The sequence below is a fragment of the Physcomitrium patens genome, chromosome 13 (genome assembly GCF_059467195.1).
Source record: "Physcomitrium patens ecotype Gransden chromosome 13, ASM5946719v1, whole genome shotgun sequence".
Taxonomy (NCBI): Eukaryota; Viridiplantae; Streptophyta; class Bryopsida; order Funariales; family Funariaceae; genus Physcomitrium; species Physcomitrium patens.
The window spans coordinates 1,667,974-1,685,335 of NC_143422.1; the positions used below are offsets into that span (position 1 = coordinate 1,667,974).

General features: G+C 36.4%; 1 protein-coding gene across 6 annotated transcripts; it reads right to left on the bottom strand.

Moving 5' to 3' along the window:
* Positions 1–6,303: 6,303 nt before the first annotated feature.
* LOC112290755 (uncharacterized) lies at positions 6,304–16,787 on the bottom strand. 6 transcript variants are annotated; one of them, XM_073538323.2, is made up of 5 exons: positions 16,645–16,787; positions 16,395–16,441; positions 13,249–14,992; positions 11,992–13,062; positions 6,304–11,737 (listed from the first exon to the last, which is right to left on the bottom strand). In XM_073538323.2, exons 3-5 carry the CDS (start codon positions 14,947–14,949, stop codon positions 6,944–6,946), a joined length of 7,566 nt encoding a protein of 2,521 aa, XP_073394424.2. In that variant the 5' UTR covers positions 14,950–14,992; positions 16,395–16,441; positions 16,645–16,787; the 3' UTR covers positions 6,304–6,943. The 6 variants fall into 6 exon arrangements, with proteins under 6 accessions (XP_073394424.2, XP_073394423.2, XP_073394421.2 ...); XM_073538322.2 differs by lacking the exon at positions 16,395–16,441 and having other exon boundaries at positions 16,645–16,778; XM_073538320.2 differs by lacking the exons at positions 16,395–16,441; positions 16,645–16,787 and adding an exon at positions 15,374–15,510.
* Between the last annotated feature and the right edge of the window lie 575 nt (positions 16,788–17,362).

Below are 17,362 nucleotides of genomic sequence, written 5' to 3' on the forward strand. Positions count from 1 at the left end.
TCCTGCAAACACGCCTTCTGGCTGACCATCGTAAGCAGGCTCGAACTCAAATACAATGACTAATGATCGCTTACTCGGTATCCTCTGTCGTCATCGTGATGTAGGCAGTTTTTCATCTCAGGGTCGCCTTCGTGAGCTAGTTGGTTGAGATAATCTGACTGGCATAGTATCTATCTCTTGGCTATCCATATCAAAAGACCAAACTATGGCTACTAAAAAAATTCTACTTTATCTTGGAGAAAATAACTACATCAACTACGAATTTTGGTGGTGCTCTCTCCCTTTCTTATATTCTTGGATGAGCAAGCTTCAGAAGGAAGCTATCGTTGAGCCGGCTTAGGTTTATGAGGATGTTGTTGATGAAACTTTTGTACCTTTCGCAGTGCATTGGCGAGATTTTCAGCTGGCTCCCACGTTCGCTCATTAATTTCGTAGCCGCACCAATGAATAAGATACTCCAACTTGTTCCACCTTTGCCGTGAATCCAACACCTTTTCAACCTCGTATTCCTCGTGGTTCTCGATAACAATATTAGGTGGCGGACATTGCACTCTTCCATGAAAAGACAACTCTCGATAAGGCTCCAACAAATAAACATGAAAGATTAGATGTACCTTCATAGAAGTTGGTAATTCTAGATAGTACGCCACTGGATTGATTTGCTTCTAGATGATAAATGGTCCCAATCTTTGATAGTCTGACTTATCACATGGTTGCTTGGTCTTGGTATTTTGTCGAAGAAGCCATGCTTTATCTCCAATTTTGAAAGTAGAAGCTTGATTCCAAAATCTATTTGTAAACACCTTATAGGATTCTTGAGCGGATTGGAATTGAAGCTTCAACGTATTTTGAAGCTCTGATAGTTGTTTCACAAATCTTTCAGCTGTTGGATTGTTCTTTGTTGATGGACTCAATAAATCAAGCTTCGGATGATATCCATAATTGGAAAAGAATAGTGTGTTTTGAGTCAACGCATGGAGAGTGTTGTTATATGCAAACTCGACTAGCGGTAGATATGTGGTCCAATCGTCTTGTTGATAGTTGATGCTGCATCGTAAGTATTGTTTCAAGACTTTATTCATCCGTTCTGTTTGGCCGTCAATTTGAGGATGAAAAGCTGAAAAAAGCTTCTTATCCACCTTTTGTATCTCAAAGAAAGATCTCCAAAACTTTGATACGAACTGGGTTCCTCGATCTGATACAATATCATCTGATAGTCCATGATATCGATACACATTATCGAGAAAGAGCCTTATCGTGACTTCACTGGACGATGTCTTCTTGCAATGGACAAAGTGTGCCATCTTTGTAAGCCAATCTACCACGACAAAGATACTGTCAAATGAGTTCGATGATAGTAGGTCCGTGATGAAGTCCATGGAAACTGAAGACCATGATCGACGTTGAATCGGCAATGGCTGTAGGAATTTATAAGGGCAATGCCGAGGATTCTTCGATCATGAACAGATGTTGCAGGAGAGGACAAAATCTTTCACATCCTTCTACATTTGAGGCCACTAAAAGTCAGGAGAAATAAGCTCCAAGTTCTTGTTGAATCCAAAATATCTTGCAGTTGGAAAATCGTGGCGAGATTGAAGAACTTGGAGTCGTGCTAGTCCTTTTGGGATATACAACCGCTCCTCAAAGTATAAAAGATCTCCCTCCACCTTGAACTTGTCATCATTGACTTGCTGCTTGATATGAATGGCTACTGAATCTTCAATGGTCACAGTACGTACTTGATTCAAGAAGTGAGCATCAATTGGCACAACAGTAGCGCAAAGCTGAAATTACTCTAGCTTCAACAACGTCATACATTGTTGATCAAACCCTGCTTCTCCAGTCTTTGGTACAAGATAGGATCTCCTCGATAAGGCATCACATAGTCCTTACTGCTTTCCAAGTTGATAAGTGATAACAAAATCGAACCTAGATAGCGACATACTCCACCGAGCTTGACGTCAATTTAAAACTCGAGCCGACATGAAATACTCCAAATTCTTGTGATCTGTGTATACGATCACTGAGTGTACAACTTTTTCAAGAAAATGATGCCATTCTTGGAAAGAATCCACTATAGCAAGAAGTTCCTTATCGTGGATCTCATAATTGATTTCAGCAATAGAGAACTTTCGAGAATAGAATGCAACCAAATAGAGCTTCTTGTCTTCTCTCATTTGTGAAAGTACAGCTCCTAAAGCAAAATCCAAAGCATCAGTTTCTAAATAAAAGGCCTTTGTAAAGTCTGGATGTACCAAGATTGGAGCCGTAGTAAATGCGGTCTTCAGTTCTAGAAACGCCTTCTCCGCTAAAGGTCCCCATTCCAGCTTATCCTTGCATGTCAACCGAGTGAGAGGAGCAGCAACTTGAAAGTAATTCTTGATGAAGATCTGATAGAAGTTAGCAAAATCAAAAAAGCATTGTACGTCTCTAACCGTCTTCAAAACCTCCCAAGACACGATTGCTTCCACCTTCTTGGGGTCCATCTTCAAGCCTTCCGTAGTTGCAATGAATCCCAAAAACTCCATCTCTATTTAGTAAAATAAATACTTCTCTAACTTGGCATATAGTCCTCGCTTGCGTAGTTTCTCCAAGACCAAACGAACATGCTTTTCATGCTCTTTCTCATTTTTGGAGAATATCAAAATATCATCCAAATAGATGACAATAAAATCGTCAAGGTACTCTCGGAAAATGTCATTCATCATATGTTGAAAGACTATTGGAGCATTGGTAAGACCAAAAGGCATGACACTATATTCAAAATGGCCATACTTTGTACGGAACGTTGTCTTCCACTCATCTCCTTCCTTGATTTGTACGAGGTTGTAAGCTCTCCTTAGATCAATTTTTGTAAAGATCCTCGCACGTCCAAGTTGTTCTAAGAGACCAAAAATCAAGGGTACCGGATAATGATTCTTCTTTGTTACCTTGTTGAGGCCTCGATAGTTCACGCACATCCGCAATGAGCCATCTTTTTTCTTCACAAATAAGATAGGTGCTCCAACTGACGATTTTGAATGACGGATGAAGTTCTTGGCTAGATTCTCGTCGATGTACTTTCGCAACTCCGCCAACTCCGTCTGCAAAAGATTATAGATTGGGCCAAAATGTGGTTGAACTCTTTCTTGCAAGTCTATGGTGCAATCATATAGTCGATGTTCCGGTAGCATGTCAGCATTCTTCTTTTGAAACATGTCTTTAAAATCCTTATATTGCTCTTGTATACTTGCTGTCGAGATCTTCTCCCCAGTAGGTAGAGCCACATAAATGACAAATGGTGTGCCTTTCTTAGACGATCTTATAAACGTTCTTGCTTCAATGAATAAGGATTTTTTTATTACGGGTTTCTACTAGGCTTGCTCGTAGGTGGTTTTGTGGAAAAGGTCATCTTCCGCAACCTCCAATCTATGGATGGGTTAGGCTTTTCCAACCAGGAAAGACCAAAAATAACAGGATTTGATGGGATTCTAATAATATTAAAAATAATATGACTACTATGGCCCTTAAACGTCACTTCTATAGGTTTTGATTCATGGGTGACACTACCAGACAATAAAGATCGCCCATCTATGACCTCAACGAGAACAGGTTTGGATTTTTGTACTTAAAGGATCTTATGGCGCTTCGCAAATTCTTCGTCTAAGAAATAAGCAAATGCTCCTGAATCTAATAATGCTAAGGTTCTCAGTTTTTGAAGGCTAATAAAGAAAGGGATTGTAAAGCAAACGACTAGTTGAGCGAAAAGAAAGGAACCTGGTTGTTGTTGCGATATTTCACTGTCTAGCCGTAGGGTTTCTATTGTGATTGGGCATTCTCATTTTTTTGAACAAATGTGCCTCTAGTCCTGACAATACATCAATTTTTCTTCTTATGACAGTTTCCAACTTTGTGGCCTTCTTCACTACAATACAAGCATAGACCTTCTTCCATATGCCGCTTTTTTTCTTCTAGAGTAAAGAATTTGATACATACCACATTAATTTCTATATCTTCTACTTCTAAATGTGAATTCACGCTACTTGCCGACATAGTTGGGGCATGGCGAACCGTATGTTGTCTTGAACGTTGATCTTAGCGGCATTAGAATAGGCGGTTATCGCACTTCACAGCTTGGCTAATAGCTTTGTTGAGCGTTTGCGGATCAGAAAGAGCTAACAGCAAATCCTTCACATCGTCCTTTAAATCCCAATAGAATTGACTCATCAACGCTTCTTTGTCCCAATTGATGTCGCATGCTAATTACTTGAAGTCCGATGCATAGACTGATGTAGAGCGCATCCCTTGTCATAGTGATCAGATCTTTGTTGTAGCCCATCGAACCTTGTTGTGTTTACCAAATGCTCCGCAAACGCCTCCAAAAAGGTTTCAAAGTTATTTAGTATGGACAATCGTTTCTCAAACAAACGAGCAAACCATGATAGAGCTTGCCCTGTAAGTAAGGTTCCAACAAGCCTAACACATGACTCTTCCATTGGATAGCATTTGGGCTGTAAAACTATTATCAATCTGATTTGGTTGACGAATCCTCAAAACTTGGAATAGATACTATCAAACTTGTCCGAAACGCTAACTCTGGGCTCTTTATGTTATAGTACCAGTGGTGCTTCTCGAACTTGAGGTAAAGTTGATTCTCCAAGTGTAGAAGTTTGAGGTTGGTGCAACCTAGATTGTGCCATCCCAGATGCTCCATCATTATGAAGTCTTGCCACGGCTCCTTCAATCTCTACAATTCTTTGCGATAACATAGTGAGGGCATTCATGATAGCATCCAACTTGGACTCCGAATTTTTTGTCATACTAATGTCTTGGCCTCCGGTCATTCTAAGAGAAGGACAGAAATGACTCTACAAGAAGACAATATTGGTTTAGAGGAGGGTACTCCGCAACCTCTAAAATACCTTAGCAGCTTCAAAAAAAGGATAATCCACTCTCTCCAAGAAGAATAAGACTCCAATATTGTAACAAAAGAAGTATCAGTTTAGAGGAGGGTAATCTGCAACCTCTAAAATGCTAGTATACTTCCAATCAAAGGGGTAATCTATACTCTAACTAGGAAGAAACTAGCTCTGATATCTGAGGTGAGTGAAGTCTCGACAAACTGTCATGGACAAAGAAATACAGACTCGAGATCTAACAAGAAGTTCAAGAAGAACTGGCAAGAACTAGATTAATCAGATGAATACAAGAACAACACCAAAGAGGGGAGCTACTATCACGGATACAGAAATACAGACTCGAGATCTAACAAGAAGTTCAAGAAGAATTGGCAAGAACTAGATTAATCAGATGAATACAAGAACAACACCAGAGAGGTGAGCTAGAGCTCCAAGATATGTGTTGTCGAGACTGAAGAACTCTTCAGCCTCGATTCCAATATATATTCCTATTTAGGAAGCTTCTCAAGCAACTTCTACTAACTAGGAAGCTTCTAGAAGGTTCTAGAGACTTATTTCTAGAAGGTTCTAGAAACTAGTCTCTAAAAGATTCTAAGGACTATGTCCCTAATATCTTCTACTAACTAATGTGTTGATAGCTTGCAAAACAAACTAATTATATGGTGTACATATAGAAAACTTGCCTTGCATGTTAAGATATGTATTTTACAAAGTCAACACATTTTGGAGGTTTTATAGGACATTGTCACATAGCTCCTAATTAAGAGTATATATAGAATCAATTTTTTTTTAGTCCTTAGTCTTATTTTAAGACCAATCTTTGAATTTTTTGGCAATAGCTATTCTAACTCAATACTATATCAACTTTGTGTGACTTTTTAGTTTTTTTTTCAAATCAGAAGAAGGTATTAAGGATTTTTTTTTTTTTTTTGAGATTCATATCCTTGACATGAACTTGTTAAAATTAACATAAATATATTTTATTTATAATCCAAAATATCTTTATTTTTATTTACAACTAAAATAAAATTCTATTCTAATTTTTTTAATTTGATATTTAATATGTAACTACGATTTTATATATAAATTTCTATTCACGTCTTTTTAGACTAGTTTAATACTTACTAGTATAAGTATATATATCTATGACAATTCATGCTAATCTACTAAATGAAGTATGACATATTTATTTATGTTAAAAAAAATTAAATATAATGTAGTTAAGTATTTTTAAAACATAAATTTTATAGATAATATAGAACCATCTCATTTAATGGTTTTAACATAACTTGAAGAATTATTTTTAATCAAAGATGTGAGATTAATCAATTTTTTTGATAATAATATCAAGCTTAAGTAATTATACATATCAAAGATATTCAATAATAGTAGGACTCACAATAAGTCAAGTCAAAATTTTAGAATAAAGATATCAATAAAATTAACTACATCTACATAATCCTAAATTCCAAATTTCTAAATCTACCATGTCAAATGTCAAAATCCTAAAATTAAAGTCAAAGCAACTCTATCTTTAAAACTATGATCTTGTATGACAAATTATTTATACTATTAGAATTACTAACCTCAAAAATGAGAAGATACATTCCATTAAAATTAAACAATAAAGGTGTCAAGAAACTAGAAATACCTACATAATTCTAACTTATAAATTATAAGTTTCAAATCATAAACTTATCGTTTATTTTATAAACTAAACAAATTAGATATTTTATATAGGTACTTACAATAATCTTCTAGTCTATGTAAATATCTTATCTAGACCTAATTTTATATTTTTTACTAACTTATAAGTGTATTATGTATTGATTTAAGACTCGTTTTAAAAGGTATCTTTCTAAGAATGCATTGATCATTCTTTTTGATAATGATATCAAGCTTGAGTATCTTCCTATATCAAATTAAGTCAAAGATGCCATGTAGCCCAATTTAATTGGCAATGATGTCAAACTTATGCATCCATTTGTATTTAAAGGAGTCAAAGATGTGAGGTTGCCCAATTCATTTGGCAATGATATCAAGCTTCAGCATCCATTCAAATTTAAGGTAGTAAAATATGTAAGGTTACCCAATTCATTTGGCAATGAATTCAAGCTTGTGCATCCATTCATATTTAAGGTAGTCAAAGATGTGATGTTGCCCAATTCATTTGGCAATGATGTCAAGCCTTCGCACCATTCCATATTTAAGGTAGTCAAAGATGTGAGGTTGCCTAATTCATTTGGCAATGATGTCAAGCTTGAGCATCCATTCATATTTAAGGTAGTCAAATATGTGAGGTTACCCAATTCATTTGGCAATGATTTCAAGCTTGTGCATCCATTCATATTTAAGGTAGTCAAAGATGTGAGGTTGCCCAATTCAATTGGCAATGATGTCAAGCTTTTGCACCACTCCATATTTAAGGTACTCAAAGATGTGAGGTTGCCTAATTCCTTTGGCAATGATATCAAGCTTATGCATCCATTCATATCTAAGATAGTCAATAATGTAAAGTTACCCAATTCCCTTGGTAATGAAGTTAAGCTTAAGCATCCAGTCATATTTAAGGAAGTCAAAGATGTGAGGTTTCCCAATTCATTTGGTAATGATGTCAAGCCTTTGCAGCACTCCATTTTTAAAGTGGTCAAAGATGTGAGGTTGCCTAATTCATTTGGCAATGATATCAAGCTTTTGCACCACTGTATATTTAAGGTAGTCAAAGATATGAGGTTGCCCAATTCATTTGGCAATGATGTCAAGCTTGAGCATCCATTCATATTTAAGGTAGTCAAATATGTGAGGTTACCCAATTCATTTGGCAATGATTTCAAGCTTGTGCATCCATTCATATTTAAGGTAGTCAAAGATGTGAGGTTGCCCAATTCAATTGGCAATGATGTCAAGCTTTTGCACCACTCCATATTTAAGGTACTCAAAGATGTGAGGTTGCCTAATTCCTTTGGCAATGATATCAAGCTTATGCATCCATTCATATCTAAGATAGTCAATAATGTAAAGTTACCCAATTCCCTTGGTAATGAAGTTAAGCTTAAGCATCCAGTAATATTTAAGGAAGTCAAAGATGTGAGGTTGCCTAATTCATTTGGCAATGATATCAAGCTTTTGCACCACTGTATATTTAAGGTAGTCAAAGATATGAGGTTGCCCAATTCTTTTGGCAATGATGTCAAGCTTGTACATCCATTCATGTTTAGGATAGTCAAAGATGTGAGGTTGTCCAATCTATGTGGCAATGAGGTCAAGCTTAAGCATCCATTCATATTTAAAGAAGTCAAAGATATGAGATTACCCAATTCATTTGGCAATGATGTCAAGCCTTCGCACCATTCCATATTTAAGGTAGTCAAAGATGTGAGGTTGCCTAATTCATTTGGCAATGATGTCAAGCTTGAGCATCCATTCATATTTAAGGTAGTCAAATATGTGAGGTTACCCAATTCATTTGGCAATGATTTCAAGCTTGTGCATCCATTCATATTTAAGGTAGTCAAAGATGTGAGGTTGCCCAATTCAATTGGCAATGATGTCAAGCTTTTGCACCACTCCATATTTAAGGTACTCAAAGATGTGAGGTTGCCTAATTCCTTTGGCAATGATATCAAGCTTATGCATCCATTCATATCTAAGATAGTCAATAATGTAAAGTTACCCAATTCCCTTGGTAATGAAGTTAAGCTTAAGCATCCAGTCATATTTAAGGAAGTCAAAGATGTGAGGTTTCCCAATTCATTTGGTAATGATGTCAAGCCTTTGCAGCACTCCATTTTTAAAGTGGTCAAAGATGTGAGGTTGCCTAATTCATTTGGCAATGATATCAAGCTTTTGCACCACTGTATATTTAAGGTAGTCAAAGATATGAGGTTGCCCAATTCATTTGGCAATGATGTCAAGCTTGAGCATCCATTCATATTTAAGGTAGTCAAATATGTGAGGTTACCCAATTCATTTGGCAATGATTTCAAGCTTGTGCATCCATTCATATTTAAGGTAGTCAAAGATGTGAGGTTGCCCAATTCAATTGGCAATGATGTCAAGCTTTTGCACCACTCCATATTTAAAGTAGTCAAAGATGTGAGGTTGCCTAATTCCTTTGGCAATGATATCAAGCTTATGCATCCATTCATATCTAAGATAGTCAATAATGTAAAGTTACCCAATTCTCTTGGTAATGAAGTTAAGCTTAAGCATCCAGTCATATTTAAGGAAGTCAAAGATGTGAGGTTTCCCAATTCATTTGGTAATGATGTCAAGCCTTTGCAGCACTCCATTTTTAAGGTGGTCAAAGATGTGAGGTTGCCTAATTCATTTGGCAATGATATCAAGCTTTTGCACCACTGTATATTTAAGGTAGTCAAAGATATGAGGTTGCCTAATTCTTTTGGCAATGATGTCAAGCTTGTACATCCATTCATGTTTAGGATAGTCAAAGATGTGAGGTTGCCCAATTCCTTTGGCAATGATATCAAGCTTGAGCACTCATTTATATATAAAATAGTTAAAGATATGAGGTTGCTTAATTCATTTGGCAATGATATCAAGCTTGAGAATCCACTTATATATAAAGTAGTCAAAGATGTAAGGTTGCCAAATTCATTTGGTAATGATGACAAGCTTTTACACGATTGCATATACAAGGTAGTCAAAGATATGAGGTTGCCAAATTCATTTGGCAATGACATCAAGCTTGAGCACTCACTTATATATAAAGTAGTCAAAGATGTGAGATTGCCAAATTCATTTGGCAATGATGGCAAGCTTAAGCATCCATTTATATTTAAGGTAATCAAATATGTGAGGTTACCCAATTCATTTGGCAATGATTTCAAGCTTATGCATCCATTCATATGTAAGGTAGTCAAAGATGTGAGATTGCCAAAGTTTTTTGGCAATAATGTCAAGCTTCTGCATTCATTCATATTTAAGGTAGTCAAAGATGTAAGGTTGCCCAATTCATTTGGCAATGATGTCAAGCTACCACATCCACTTATGTTTAAGGTAGTCAAAGATATGAGGTTGCCCAATTCCTTTGGCAATGATGTCAAGCTACCACATCCACTTATGTTTAAGGTAGTCAAAGATATGAGGTTGCCCAATTCCTTTGGCAATGATGTCAGGCTTGAGCACCACCCCATATCTAAGGTAGTCAAAGATGAGAGGTTGCCCAATTCATTTGGTAATGATGTCAAGCTTGAGCACTGACTCAGATCTAAGGTGGTCAAAGATGTGAGGTTTCCCAATTCTTTTGGTAATGATGTCAAGCTTTCACAACAATTCATATTTAAGGTAGTCAAAGATGTGAGGTTTCCCAATTCATTTGGCAATGATGTCAAGCTTATGCATCCATTTATTTTGAAGGTAGTCAAAAATATGAGATTACTCAATTCTTTTGGCAATGATGTCAAGCTTTTGGACCACTCCATATTTAACCAAGTCAAAGATGTGAGGTTGCCCAATTCATTTGGCAATGATGAGAAGTTTTTGCAATATGCCATATTTAAGGTAATTAAAGATGTTATGTTGCCAAATTCTTTCTGCAATGATGACAATCTTTTGCATCTTTTCATATTTAAGGTAGTCAAAGATGTGAGATTGCCCAATTTATTTGGCAATGATGTCAAGGTTGAACACCTTTTTATATTTAAGGTAGTCAAAGATTTGAGGTTGCCCAATTTATTTGGCAATGATGTCAAGCTATTACAATTTGATACATCAAAGATAGTCAAAGATGTGAGATTGCCCAATTCATTTGGTAATGATGTCAATTTTTTGCACTCTCTTATATTTAACGTGGTCAAAGATGTGAGGTTGCCCAATTCATTTGGCAATGATGTCAAGCTTAAGCATCCATTCATATTTAAGGTAGTCAAAGATGTGAGCTTACCCAATTCATTTGGTAATGATGTCAATTTTTTGCACCCTTTCATATTTAATGTAGTCAAAGATGTGAGGTTGCCCAATTCATTTGGCAATGATGTCAAGCTTAAGCATCCATTCATATTTAAGGTAGTCAAAGATGTGAGGTTACCCAATTCATTTGGTAATGATGTCAATTTTTCGCACCCTTTCATATTTAATGTAGTCAAAGATGTGAGGTTGCCCAATTCATTTGGCAATGATGTCAACTCATAACACCCTTCCATATTTAAGGAAGTCAAAGATGTGAGGTTGCCTAATTCCTTTGGCAATGATGTCAAATTATAAGAATATCTTATATTAAAGGTAATCAAAGATGTGAGGTTGCTAAATTCTTTTGGCAAGGATGTCAAGCTTTCGCAATATTCCATATTTAATGTAGTCAAATTTTTAAGGTTGCCCAATTCAGATGGCAATGATGTCAAGCTATAGCATAGATCCATATTTAAGGTAGTCAAAGATGTGAGGTTTCCCAATTCCTTTGGCAATGATGTTAAGCTTGAACATCTATACATATCCAATGTAGTCAAGGACATGAGGTTGCCTAATTCCTTTGGTAATGATGTTAAGCTTGAACATCTATACATATCCAATGTAGTCAAGGACATGAGGTTGCCCAATTCCTTTGGTAATGATGTCAAGCTTGTGCAGTCATTCATATTTAAGGTGGTCAAAGACATGAGATTGCCCAATTCCTTAGGCAATGAAATTAATCTTGGACAAAATACAAGAAAACATTTTAAATTGACTAAATGTCTTGTCAACTTCAAGAATCTTCTCAAATTATTTCTTAATGTAAAATCACCATTAGTATAGATTAACAATCGAAGTGATGAAAAGCATGTACTTCTTATTTTACTTAACTTCTTGTTGTTTATATTGTTGCAACACAATCCCTTCAACTATGATATAACATAAATCAAACACACCACAAAATTAGATTTATTACATTTAGAAGTTAACTTCACACATATACAAATTTCAATACTATACAAACTAAATAAATCAACCAAAAAAATTTCATCAACATGAATTTTTAGTACATATTAATACCTAAATGATATAATTCTATAAAATCTCCAATCTTCAAATCTTCACTATTATACATCATTATTAATTCCATACATGCCATTTGGATGATGGTCAAGTCTATTACCTTTTCACTAATTCCATCCAATGTCGCATCATTTGTGTTCCATATTCGGGTATTCTTATACTCTGTTTCTGTTTCAACAATCTTTCTACCCATGTCTCGTAGTTGATCATGCACTCCAATAACTCCATGATTATAGATCTTTATCAATGATTGGTTAACTAATGTAATTAATGTATATTCCACATCTTCCATTCTCTTTTCTTCTATGTTGGACCATATTCGCAATGCTCTTTCTTTCAAAATGCCTTGTGGAAACACATCATTGTTAAAAAAACAACATATATCCAAAAACATTCTCTTCTCTTCAACTCTCAAGTTATCAAAGCTTACTCTCAATATATCCCAAATCTTATGGTCACTATTCTTTTCATCTCCATCTAATTGTCTTCCCCTCTTCAATCTTTGAAAAGATCGCTCCCAACACCTCAACCTCTTTTTATCTCTTAAATATGCACCCATAACCTTCAAACTCAATGGTAGGCCATTACATGCTTTCACAATCTTTTTGCCAACTTCAACAAGTTCACTAGACAATTTGCCTTCATGCCCACAAGAATGAGTGATAAACAACCTCAAACTTGTTTCTTCATCAAGTTCTTCAATATTTACTTTACAAAGTTTAATATCACTATATTCTATAACTTTCCAATCTCGAGTTGTCACAATCAATGTGTTGCCACTCATAGCAAATATATCATCTATAGGCACAACAGCTTCAATTTGACTTTGGTTTGTGACATTGTCAAAGACTATGATGACTCTCTTTTTGGTCAAAACCAACTTCAGCATTTCTTGTGCTTCTTTCAAATCCTTCGGTTTTTCTTTAACTTTCAATTGTTCTAAGATGTGGCAAGAGCTTTTGTAACAATCATTACCACTTTCATCACACTCAACAAAGCATGAAGCATCATACATGTGCTTCACATTTGTCAATGTTGTCTTTGCTATTGTGGTCTTGCCTATTCCACCCATTCCAATAAGACACAATGCCTTCACTTTGCTTGCACACAAGTTTGATATTTGCAATAAGCATTGCTTTCTACCAAGCACTTCTTCCTCAACTATATCAACCTATAATAAGAAATTAAATTAAGCACCAACACAAAGAATAAAATAAATACACATAGAGCATACATTACATTTTGATCTAGATCTTCAAACTAGCACTCTTTTCACCACAACTAACCATTACCACATCATAAAATTTTTATATAAATAAAAACTCCAAACAATCAAATCACTATAACATATTCTTACCTTCCTCAATAGAAGTGATTTTGGAATAAGCACTTTGATAGGTGTTTGTTGTAATTCAATATTTTCATGACTATTATCCTTTAATGTACCATAGTATAGTGTATTTGCCACAACTCCACCCATAATCTTTTTCTTCAACATTACAAATCTTTCACAAATGTTTGCAAACTTGGGTCGATGTAATGGATTTAAGTTCCAACACTCTTTGATAAGATCCACCAATTCATTACAGTTTGAAGGTAATTTGGGTCTCTCACCTCTTTCTATTCTTTCTAATATCTCATTCCTCCTACAATGATCAAATGGATCTCTTTTGGAAAGAATCTTGCAACACACCATTGCAAATGAAAATACATCTGCATCAAAAGGGCACATTGTCATTGTTTCATATTTGTTCTTCAATACCTCTGGAGCTGCATATGGTGTACTACCATACATAAATTTTTTCTCTATTGCTTTTGGATTGCTACCAACTTCAATCTTAGATATTCCAAAATCAATCACTTTTATAATAGCATGTCGAACAATCTTGTTCATCACTTTTCTTTCCACAACATTAACCAAAATGTTATCAGGCTTCAAATCACGATGTGCAATGTGCATGTCATGCAAGTAACACATCCCTCTTGCAATTTGATACATGATATCAATTAAAAATATGTAAGATGCCTCTCTAATTGTTTCTACCATAACCCTTAGACTTGTTTGCATCAATTCCATTCCCAAATATACATCATCATTCTTCATTTCAACAGAAGAACTTCCATTATATTCATATGTAATACTTCTCATTGCAAAATAATATGATATCAAGTTGGGATGATTTAGACTTGCTAAGATGCTTGCTTCTTTTATAAAAGATTTCATATGCACATTGTTCATCTTTTTAATTGCACACAAAAGGCCAAACCACTTTGATTTATGCACTTCTCCATAAGTTCCTTTACCTATAAGATTTATAAAATCAACACTTTCTACATTTGATGATAATTTCAAATCATCCATTTCTCCGCCTTCTATGTAATGCAAGTCTTTCACCCTTCGTAATAAATGCTTTGCTAATCGACAATTTTCAAAATTTTCTTCTTCATTAGATAGAATCAATCTTTCATATAAACACCTTTCATCACCTTCTACTTCATCATAGGTTGAAACATGAAGAGTATCAAAAACTTTCTCCTTAAACATTTTACCAAAGTTCTTCACAAGCACATGAATTGCTACTTCATAACAACACTTCAAGTCCAAAAGAAGTTCTCTAAAAGTCTCTTTGTTCTTCAATTGATTCACTGCTGCCTTGCACCATTTCTTTTTCCCACAATTCTTCACCAATATATAAGCTTTATCCAATGTAATCAACAACTCCCTCAATAAATCCCCATACTTCAATCCATCATTGCTACAAGTTATCATATAGTAATATACCTTCATAACATGTTCAATGTTCTTGCATAAAGTTGCACATTGATTTTTATTCAATATGTCTTCTTTTTTCAACAAAACCTTCAATGCTACATTATAGGCTTCACATTCTTTCCAAACATCTCCACCAATACCTCCTATGTTTGATATTGTGCCAATATCTTGCAAACAATCATTAGATTGTTTCATACTAGTAAGATATCTTTCCCTCCATACACATGGTGGTGTGTAACTCAACACCAAAATATATTTCTTGATCAACTCCAAAACATATGCCATACTCCCTTGCTCACAAATTTTCCAATTTTTTCCAATATTCAACCTTCACATACATTCGCAATTATACATTAGATTTACTTTCTTCACTATTCTACACTATCCTCTCTACATTGCTACACCATACATATCATCGTCTATCCTTCACAACACATGAATCATTCTAACAACACATCTTCAGCCTTAGAAACTATAGAGCAATGCTGTGCTCCGATGCATTCTTCAATGTAACCAAGGTGCTCACACATGAGAACCTATAATTCACTACGATAACGCCTACCATGTCACTACCTCACCTAATGCATTGGCGTGCCCATTCCAAATCAGATGCAATCTTGCGTTTTGTACAAGTACCTTCGGCACATTTTACTATGATCTCATACATCTGCACAAGCATTTGAAACATGCGACTGCCCACAACATTCACCTGAAAAGAAAGTGTGTCTACAGACGGCGCAGTCGATGGTGTGAAATCTACGCGCAAACGATACCGCACATGCACTAGCGAAGGAGAAAATCTGCTGATAAACAAGCTCCCGGATATAAATATCGTAGTCACATCAGCTCCACTTGCGTACTCCTGGAACTTCCGTAATACCGGACGCCGTGATAGTGACAAATTGTTATGATATTTCGAAAAAGACAATTGCGCAACTAATCGTCGTCGATGAGAAACTACGAACGTGAATGAAGAGTAAACAGTACAACCTATCTGGTTGAAAGACGTAACACATTTTGGAAAGCACCCATCCGTGAAATTTCCGAGCACATATTCCGACCACTCGGTGACATCTTCATTACGGACGAGATGCTGATCATGGAACTACCCATGAGAAACGGGAATCAGTACAGTAATTGTTCCTTCCAAGCACCATTTTTTCAACCAAAAGAATTATAAACCCATGAAGGCTTGAAATTTCATGGTGTACATGGTTAAACGGTCAACTAAGTTAATTTTCTCGTCCAATCCCAGACAAACTACATAATTGTTTCGATCAATATGAGGACGGGGGGTACACCTGTTGAACTGGATATCAAGCACGATAAGCAGTTCTTGCTGAATTGAGCTCCTACCTCATAAAAGATTCAGATTTAATATCACCACCTCAGAACTTCAATGACTCAGAAAACCTAAAATTGCTTCAAACCAGAAAGTAGACTGTCGGCAGAAAGAATCCATGTTTGCGTTTCCAAATAGCATGATGCAGGGATAACCTAAAATGATCTGTGACTGCTTTTAAGCTAGGTAGGTATGTAGTTGACAAACATGTAGCTACCCACAGAAACGAAAGAGACACGGTACAGATCGATAGACCCTCGTTTCCGATGAAAAAAAAAAAGTACACTTGCAAAAAATAAAACGGAATTGCATGCAGACCCTCTTCACTAGAAACGAAGTGCTGATGTCATAACGTATCAGCCTACGATCACTTAAGTGTCAAGTGTACCTAAGAATTGGAGAGAATCAAAGTTGGGAAGGCACACCAACCCGGGGCTGCCAAGAGATCCCCCGAACGCCATGAAATCAGGCAAGTGGAGGAGTGTTAAGGAGTTAACAGACGAGGAATATGAGAGAGCAGGATCGGATGGGAATTGTGAGGTCCGGTTCACCGCAACAGAGAGAGGAGGGAGCACTGTGCAGAAACAAAGATCGAAAGGGCAAGAGCAAGAGAAGGAAGGTGAGAAGAGCATACATACCTGGGACACAGGCAGGCAGAGAAACGAGAGGCGAGGGAAAGGGCAGGTTCCAGTGCAAATGACGTGGAGGTGGAGATGGCAGTGATGCGTTCGTTAGATTGCAGGCATCGGGAAAGCGAAGGGGTGGCGAGAGTCACGAGAGCAATAAAGCAGAAAAAGGAAACGGAACGGGGGAGGAGGAGGAGAAGGACATGGCAGTGCAGGGTAGAGCAGGGTTAGGGCTAGAGAGGGAGGAAGGGTTAGGGTTAGGGGCGAGGGGCATATTGTGAGCTGTCAAGGCCGCAAGACCGGGTGAGGAGACACAGCAAGACCGATGACAGATGATGGCATTGATGCATTTCCACCCAACCCAACAAAGTCATCACCTGGACTTTCCTCACTAACTGTCTCATTGCTGTGCACTTAACCCCCCTCCCTCCTTCCTATGTATGCTTCCACCTGCATTCACACCTTCGATGATGTGGTATTGATTCCATTGTTGTTTGTGTTGCCAAGTCTCCTTCTGTTAGGGTTGGGGAGGAGGGGCATCATAAATCTGCATCATTGTTTGTTGCATGAATCTGCTACACTGCATTGCATTGCATTTTGACCCATCATGTTTGTCCTTCTGTAATCACATCAATGTCCTTCCACAATGAGCACATATTGCATTGTAACCCCAACTCAGAACACTATGTGCTTTCTACAGATTATTAGGATTTAAGAATTTCCATATTGT

Coding starts and splice junctions, on each gene's coding strand:
- LOC112290755 (XM_073538319.2), bottom strand. CDS start 15,352: ATGTTTCAAATGCTTGTGCAGATGTATGAGATCATAGTAAAATGTGCC. Junction 14,993..15,242: donor TGGGCACGCCAATGCATTAG/GTGAGGTAGTGA, acceptor ATGTATGTGAAG/GTTGAATATTGGAAAAAATT. Junction 13,063..13,248: donor AATCACTTCTATTGAGGAAG/GTAAGAATATGT, acceptor TTCTTATTATAG/GTTGATATAGTTGAGGAAGA.